Source organism: Macaca thibetana, chromosome 6, assembly GCF_024542745.1.
Source record: "Macaca thibetana thibetana isolate TM-01 chromosome 6, ASM2454274v1, whole genome shotgun sequence".
Classification (NCBI taxonomy): Eukaryota; Metazoa; Chordata; class Mammalia; order Primates; family Cercopithecidae; genus Macaca; species Macaca thibetana.
In genome coordinates, this window is record NC_065583.1 from 127,916,125 (window position 1) to 127,925,046 (window position 8,922).

Sequence of the window (8,922 nt, forward strand, 5' to 3'; positions counted from 1 at the left end):
CTCGAACTCCTGACCTCGTGATCCGCCCGTCTCGGCCTCCCAAAGTGCTGGGATTACAGGCTTGAGCCACCGCGCCCGGCCTTCAATTTCATTTCTAAACATTGCCAGTCAACCAAAAACCTTTCACCCACATGGACAAGAATAATTAACTCAAAACTTCTTTAATATTTTGCTGAATCATATAAAAAATTTTACATTTTTTTGGTTGTTTCCGAAATTTAACAAGTTGAGATGATGGACTGCATTTTATTTAACAATTTGTTAGTTCGGTTCATAACTTTTAAATATTTAGAAATATGCTATGTAGCCTCATTTGTACTCTTACCTAGGCTCCACCAAAGTTTCCACCTGGCCTCTAGGCTGTATTTCGCGCCTCAGTCATACCAGAGAGTGCACCATTGTGCAAGAAATGCACTCTGGAAGAGCCAGTTGTAAACTTTGGTCAAGCCCAGAAAGCAAAATTTCTAAATTGTCATGGCATTATCAATCAAGTACGAACTGTCCTCCTTCCATTCTCTGTCTGTACGGGCCTTGAAATCAATCTAACTGAAGTGAAAATAGAAGGGGATGAAAGAAGGAATGGTTCCCTTCCACAACAAGAGATAGCCAGCCTGCAAGATAGCCAGGCCTGGATACATAGAAGGAGGAAATGTCAATTTAAATCAAATCTGACTTTTGCTTTTATCTAGATGTGTCTATGATGCAACTTAAAGTAAGTTAACATTTTTTGTTACTCAAGAGTGACTAGGTAAGTAATGAGATCCTACTGTATAAAATTAATGGGAGACATAAATAAAGGTGCTTTGTGAGTACAACCCATGAGTCACATTCACAAAACCTAATAGTTTATATATATGTATGTGTGTATGTGTATATATTTGTGTGTACATATATATAATCTCCCAAAGACTTAGATAAATGTTTCACCCATGAGTCACATTCATAAAACCTAACCCTGTGTGTGTATATATGTGTGTGTGAGTGTGTATGTGTGTGTATATATATGTGTGTGTGTGTGCATGTATATATAAATATCCCAAAGACTTACTCTAAAATAGGTCATAGGATAGTGCTGAAGAATCCAGAATCGGACAATCTTGCCTAGAGTTGAGCTCCAGGTTTACTACTTAACCTTGTGGCCGTGGGCAAGTTATGTATCTTCTCTGTGCCTCAAAAAGGAAAAAAAAAAAAAAAAAAAAAAAAAAAAAAAAAAAGGAAAAACATAAGCAAATTAACTGTAGCAAATAAGTGTTGTGAATACTGAATGAGTTAATAAATGCCCAGTGTTTAGAGTAATACTGACACAACAAAGTGAGCTGGAAATGTTTGCCATTTTTGTTTCTTAGTTTTTACTGCTTATTACAATATAAATACAACCATCATAGAGTGAGAGAACAAATCTTAAGTGCAGAAGTCAATGAGTTTTTACCGATGTATACACCTATCTAAATACTGAGATCAATATAAAAATATTTCTTGCCTTCTGGAAAGCTCTTTAGTCCCCTTCATAGTTGTTACTCAACTACCACAAAGGTAACCACTATTCTGATATTTTATCCCCATAGTTAGTCTGTTTCTGATCTTCATGTAAATGAAATCTTCCAGCAAGCACTCTGTGGTTCTACTACTTCGGCTCATTTTCTTTTTTTTTTCTGTAAGATTCATCCTTTCAAGGAGAGTACTCATTCATTTTCATTGCTTCATAGCTTTCTAATGTTGATGGACTTTTATGTTGTTTTCTAGTTTTCAGCAGTAATGAATAAAGTTGCTATAAACATTCTTTTACATGTCTTTTGAGGCCGTAAGCATTAGATTTTGCCCAATATGTACACAATTTGTTCAACCCGCTGTGTCAGAGCATGCATGTATTCTTTGACAGAAACTATTAGTTTACCTAAGTCAGTGTATTAATTTATACTCCCAGAAGCAATTTATGTGAGTTTTAGTTGTTCACAGTATCGTCAAAACTTGATGTTGATATTCTCTTTAATTTTAGTCATTCTAGAGTGAATGTGGTAATATCAAAAGAAAGTTGGTTTTACATTTTGATTAGAAATGAAGACTGAAGACTTGTGATGTTTAGAGTCAAATATGCTTATTATACATCTGGATATCCTTGTTGATGAAGTGTCTGATCAAGCTTGTGTCCATCTGAGTTTTGAATGTTCTGTTCTATTCTTTTTGTTTTTAGGGGTTCTTTACACTGGATATGAATGCATGTTGCATATATGTATTGCGCATATATCCTCTGAATCAGTGGCTTACCTTTACAGCCTTTTAAAAAAAATCTTTTTTAATGGAGAAAAACTATCCTAAATATTAACAAAGTCGAATGTATTATTTTTTAGTTACATAATTGGTTGTTCTGTCTCCTGTAAGAAATATTTTTCTACTCCAAGGTTGTGGAAATATTTCCTTTTGTTTTCATCTAGATATTTTTTTTTGTTTTACCTTTCTGAAATGTGAGTGGTGAGATGGGATCAAAGTTTATAGTCTTAAAGTAATAAACTGTCTATTTTAGATAAGTTTTAGGTTCACAGCAAAATAGAATGGAAAATACAGAGTCCCACATACCCACTATCCTCACACATAAACAACCTCCCTGACTATCAAGATCTCACACCAGAGGTGTACATTTGTTACAGCGGGTAAATGTACATTGACACATCATTATCACCCAGAGTCCAGTTTACATTAGGAATCACTTATGATGTTGTACATTCTATCGGTTTTGAAAAAAATATAATGACATATTTCTGCTTGTATGGAATAGTTGTATTGCCTAAAAATCCTCCTTTCTGCCTATTCATACCTTCTTCCCTGAAAACCCTTGGAAACAATTAATATTTTTTACTGTATCCATATTTCTGTCTTTTCCAGAATATCAAATAGTGTAAATAATAGAGCATGTAGCCTTTCAAACAGGCTTTTTTTTTTTTTTACCTAGTATGTATGTATTTAGATTTTCTTATATCTTTACATGGCTTGAAGCTCATATATTATTATAACACTGAATACTATTTTATTATCTGGCTGTGCCAGTTTATTTATCTACTCCCATACTGAAGGACATCTTCGTTGATTCCAAGATCTGACAGTTATGAATAAAACTGCTATAAAGATCTCTATGCAAGTTTCTGTAGTAAATATAAGTTTTCAAGTCATTTGGATAAATATCAAAGAGCATGATTGCTGGGTCATATGGTAAGAGTATGTTTAATTTTGTAAGAAACTTCTAAACTGTCTTCCAAAATGGCTGTACCATTTTTCATTCCCACCAGCAATGAATGTGAATTTCTGTTGCCCCACATCCTTGACAGCATTTGTTGCTGTCAGTATTTTGGATTTTTGCCATTTTGGAAAATGTCTAAATTCATTTTTTTTGCATGAATGTCCAGCAGTCTCTGTACCATTGTTTCAAAAACAATATTTTCTTCCTTGTATTTTATTTCCTTCTTTCTCAAAGGTCAGATGAGTATATTTACGTTTGTCTTTTTCTTGACTATGTATTCTGTTCCATTGAAAAATTGGTCTATTCTTTCACTAATACTACACTATTTTGATTATTCTAGCTTTATCATAACTTTTGAAATCAGGTGGTATCAGTCCTCCAATTTTGCTCTTCTCTTTCAATGTTGTGTAAGCTATTTTGGGCATTTGCCTCTCCATATAAATTTTGGAGTCAGTTGTACAATATCTCCACACAATAACTTCCTGGGATTCTGATTGTGATTAGACTGAATCTATAGATCAATTTGGGTAGAACTGGTATCTTGACAATATCAGTTCTTCCTATCCATTAATATGGAATATTTTTCATTTACTTAGTTCTTGATTTTTTTCATGAGACTTTTATAATTTTCCTTAAATAGATCTTCCACATATTTTGTTAGATTTACATCTAAGCATTTGTTGGAATACTAATGTAAGTGGTATTTGTTTTTTATTTTAAATTCTAAGTTTTCAATGTTGTATATAGGAAAGTGATTAACTTGTGTATATTATTCTTGTATCCTTAAACCTTGCTGTAATCACTTATTATTATCAGGAGTTTTTTCATCAATTCTTTTAGATTTTCTACATAGACAATCATGTCATCTGCAAACAAAGGGAGTTTTGTTTCTTTCTTCTCGGTATATAGACTTTCTATTTCCTTTTCTTATGTTGTTGACTTAGCTAGAATTTCCAGTAGGATGTTGAAAAGCAGTGGTAAAGGGGGATATCCTTTCTTTATTTTTTATCTCAGTGGAAAAGCTTCAGGTTTCTCACTGTTAATTATGATGATAGCTGTAGATTTTTTGTAGACATTCTTTATTAAGATAATGGAGTTATCCCTTTAGTTTACTGCTAGTTTCTGTCATAATGTGATGTTGGATTTTATCAAATGATTTTCTGTATTTATTGATATAATAATGTGCTTTTTTTCTTTCAGTCTGTTGATGTAATACATTGCATTAAGTCACTTTTGAATGTTGAAATAATCTTGCATGTCTGAGATGAAGCTCGTTTGTCCAAGGTGTATAATACTTTTTACATACTATTGAATTTACTTGCTAATATTTAGTTGAAAATTTTCTTCATGTCTATACAAATATTAATCTGTATCTTTTTTTTTCTTTTTGCTCATAATGTCTTTGTCTCATGTTGTTTCAGTGTAATGTTAGTCTCATAGAATGAAGCAGAAAGTCTTCCCTTTGAATTTATATTTTAGAAGAGATTGTAGAGAATCGGTAATTTTTTTTCTTAAATGTTTGGTGCAATTTATGAGAATTCTGGTTCTGGTGCTTTGTGCTTTGGAATATTATTAATTATTGATTTAGTTTTTAAATAGAGAGAGGCTTATTTAGATAATCTATTTCTTCTTTTGTGAGTTTTGGCATATTGTATCTTTCAAGAAATTAATTTATTTCATTTATGTTGCCAAATTTTGGGGAATAGAGTTGACCATAATATTCATTTATTATTATTATTTTATTAGATGGAGTCTTGCTTTGTTGCCCTTTTTTAGTGCAGGGACATAATTACTGCAACCTTGACCTGGGTGATCCTCCCAACTCAACCTCCCAAGTTGCTGGGACTACAGGGGTCTGACACCATGCTTGGTTAACTTTTTATTTTTCATAGGGACAGGGTGTCACTATGTTGCCCAGGCTGGTCTCAAGCTTCTGAACCCAAGTGATCCTACTACCTCAGCCTCTAAAAGTGATGGGATTACAGGCATAAGCCACCACACCCAGCCTCTTTATTATTATTTTAATGTCCATGGGATCTAAGCTGATGTCTCTTATTTTATTTTTGATACTAGTCATTGATATCCTCTCTCTTTTTTTCTCAGTCTAACTAGAAACTTATTGCTTTTATTGATCTTTTCAAAGAACCAACATTTAATTTTATTGATTTTCTCTATCCATTTTCTATATTCAATTTCATTGATTTCTCCTCTAATTTTTATCATTTCTTTTATTCTGCTTACTTTGGATTTAACTTATTCTTCTTTTTCCTAAGGTAGAAGTTTAGATGATTGATTTTTAGTTCTTCTTTTTTATTATATGCATTCAATCCTACAAATCACTCTCTAAGCATTGCTTTCACAATGACATGATTGTCTATGTAGAAAATCTGAAAGAGTTGATGAATAAACTCCTGGAACTAAGTGATTACAAGAATAATATACAAAAGTTAATCACTTTCCCGTACACAGCATTAAAAACATAGAATTTAAAATTAAAAACAAATACCACTTACATTAGTATCCTAACAAATGCTTAGATATAAATCTATCATGCTTTCATCCTACAAAAAATTTAATGAGCTGGGTTTTATTGTCATTTAATTTAAAATATTTTTAAATTTTTATTGAAATGTCTTATTTTCTTAATGGCTATTTAGAAGTGTGTTGTTTCGACTCCAAGTATTTTGGTATTTTTCAGCTATTGAATTCTGGTTTAATTTCACTGTGGTCTGAAAGCAGACATTATACAACACTGTTTTAAATTTGGTAAGGTGTGTTTTAAGACCCAGAAGGTGGTCTATGTGAATTTTCCATGTTATCTTGAGAAAAAATTAGGATTCTGATATTGTTGGATGAAGTAGTGTGTAGTTCTTGATTATATACAGTTGATTGATGGTGCTATTGAGTCCAACTATGCCCTTACTGATTTTCTGCCTACTGGATCCACTCATTTCTAATAAAGAGGTATTGAAATCTCCCACTATGAAAATAGATTCATGTATTTCTCCTTATAGGTTTGTCAGTTTTTGCTTAGCATTTTTGACACTCTGTTTTGGGGTTCATACACATTAAAATATGTCCTCTTGGAGTACTGACCTTTTTATTATTATGTAATGCCGTTCCTTATCCCTGATAACTTTCCTTGCTCTGATATCTGTTCTAACTGAAATTAATAAAGCTATACTCATTTTGTTTTGATTAATGTTAGCATTGTATATTTTTCTCTATTGATTTGCTTTTAATCTTTTCTGTGCCCTTATATTAAAAGTGGGTTTCTTGTAGACCACATATAGTTGGGTCTTGTTTTTTGATTCACTCTGAAAATCTCTGTCTATTAATTGTTGTGTTTGGATTATTTATGTTTAAGTGATTATTGATATACTTGGGTTAATAGCCATATTCTTTGTGACTACTTTTATTTGTTGTACTTATTTTTTGTTTTTATTTTTGTCTTCTATAATTTTTCTGTCTTCTATAGTTTTAATTGAGCATTTTATAAAATTTAGTTTTCTCTCCTTTTATAGCATAGCCATTATGCTTCTTTTTTAACATATTTTTTAGTGGTTGCTCTAGAGCTTACAATACATACAAAACTAATCCATGTCCAGTTGTAAACACCAATATATCACCTCATGTTTAGAGTGTGTACTTTATAATAACAAAGTATTACAAAGGCCTTCCTCTTGTTCTTTGTGTCATCGTTGTCATTAATTTCACTTATATATAAACACATACACATATATATAAGCATACATCACTGAATACATTGTTGCTATTGTTATTTTGAACAAACTTATCTGTTAGATTATTTAAGAATAAGAAAAGCAAAGTTCTTTATGTTCGTTTATCATTCTCTGGTGCTCTTTCTTTATGTAGATTTGGGTTTCTGACCCTTATAATTTTCTTTATGAAGAACATTTAACACTTCTTAAAGACAGATTCTATTTTCATTTGTCTGAGAAGGCATATTTTTCTTCTTCACGTCGAAGGATAATTTCACAGTGTATACAACTATAGGTTCTTGGTGTTTTTGTCTCAGCAATCTAAATATTTCACCCTTCTTTCTTGCATGGTTTCCGAGGAGATGTGGGATGCAATTTTTATCTTTAATCTTTTATAAATAACGTTTTTAAACTGATTTCTTTTAATTTTTTATTTTTGATTTTCTGAAGTTTAAATATGATATTCTAAGTTTAGTTTTTTTTTTTTTTTTTAGAATAACAAAAAATATTTTACTAAAACATAAGATTTACAGAAGTTTCCAGACAAGCCATACAAAATGGTCACAAGCTTTTTTTGAAGGGGGGAATCTACACTTGACAGCAATGTTTTAGTGAGGGCTGTGATGTTTGTTTAATGTTCTCATTTTGGTTCAAACAATCAAGCTTGTCCATCTACAGTGTCTAAATAAAGTTAGACTTGGCTAGAGAGCATATTCTAAAGACCTGGTTAGCTGCTTTTAACCAATGCAATTAGATCACCAAAAAAGGGGGAAAGGAGCCCATAAAATTAAAAATAAAACTACCTCCTCCCTCAAAAAAAATAAAATAAAATAAAATAAAGAAAAACACCCACACCCCTGCAGCTAACCTGACAACTACCTTCATTCACAGTGCTTTGTACTTAAACCAGGATGGGGGAAATGAATAAAAGCAGGGAGAGGCCACTGCTTTTAAACGTTTCACAACAATCCAGATGATACTTCTAGCCTCTGTTCATGCTTTATGACAGTGAATCAGGACAAGACATAGATTTGCTAATGTGCATTTAATCACCAAAGGACTGAAGATGTCTGGGCTTTTTTATTCTGTAATGTTTCTAAGACTGTGTCCATTAAATGCAAACAAAAAGGAGGAAGTCTTGGCAGAACAGGAGAAGTGATGCACACTTGATGATCGGATCAATTTAAATATTATTCATGGCATATAGCCTAGTCCATGCTCTAGCTGTTTCTATGGCTTGGGCTTCGTTGGTCTTCCACTGCTCCGCTTCATCATTTGCTAATGGATCATCTGGATTGGGAGCACTTAACAAGGCCTGGATAGATAGCAGAACTGTGCGGATCTGCAGTGCTGGGGACCACTTATCTTTCAAAATATCTAAACATATTCTTCCCAACTTGTCTACATTAGGATGATAAACTTTGGTCATGAAACGTACTTTTGGGGCTGCCATTGGGTATTCTTCAGGAAGGAATAGTTCAAGTTTAAAAGTCCCTCCCTCAGAGGGGGAATCTTGAGGGCCAGCAATGACCACATGAAAATAATGGGCGTTGCTCTCATCTGGTTCTGCTTTGATGCCAGGAACTGGTTCTACCAGCAAACACTGGGTTTCCTTGATGATCCTGCGGGGCAGCCCAGCCATCTTGTCAGAACCCGAGTTCGGCCTCTGGTCTCGTCTCCCCTAAGTTTAGTTTTTTAACATTTATTCTCTTAGTGATCTCTGAACTTTCTGGATATGTGGTTTTGTGTCTGACATTAATCTGGAGGAAATTTTCAATCATTATTTCTTCAGGTATTTCTTCGTTTTTTTCTCTTTCTTTTTTCTTTCTGGTATTCCTATTTCGGATAGGTTACACATTTTGCAATTGTTCCACAATTCTTGATTATTCTGCTCCGTTTTTGTTTTTTTTTTTTTCTTTTTTTTCCCCCCAGTCTTTTTTTCCCTTTGCCTTTCAGTTTTGGGTTTAC

The 8,922-nt window shown here is 32.8% G+C and overlaps 1 protein-coding gene across 1 annotated transcript; it reads right to left on the bottom strand.

Moving 5' to 3' along the window:
• Positions 1-7,980: 7,980 nt before the first annotated feature.
• On the bottom strand, positions 7,981-8,630 carry LOC126956873 (ubiquitin-conjugating enzyme E2 N-like). The gene has a single exon (XM_050794170.1). The coding sequence runs from the start codon at positions 8,594-8,596 to the stop codon at positions 8,138-8,140; it is 459 nt and encodes a 152-aa protein (XP_050650127.1). The 5' UTR covers positions 8,597-8,630; the 3' UTR covers positions 7,981-8,137.
• Between the last annotated feature and the right edge of the window lie 292 nt (positions 8,631-8,922).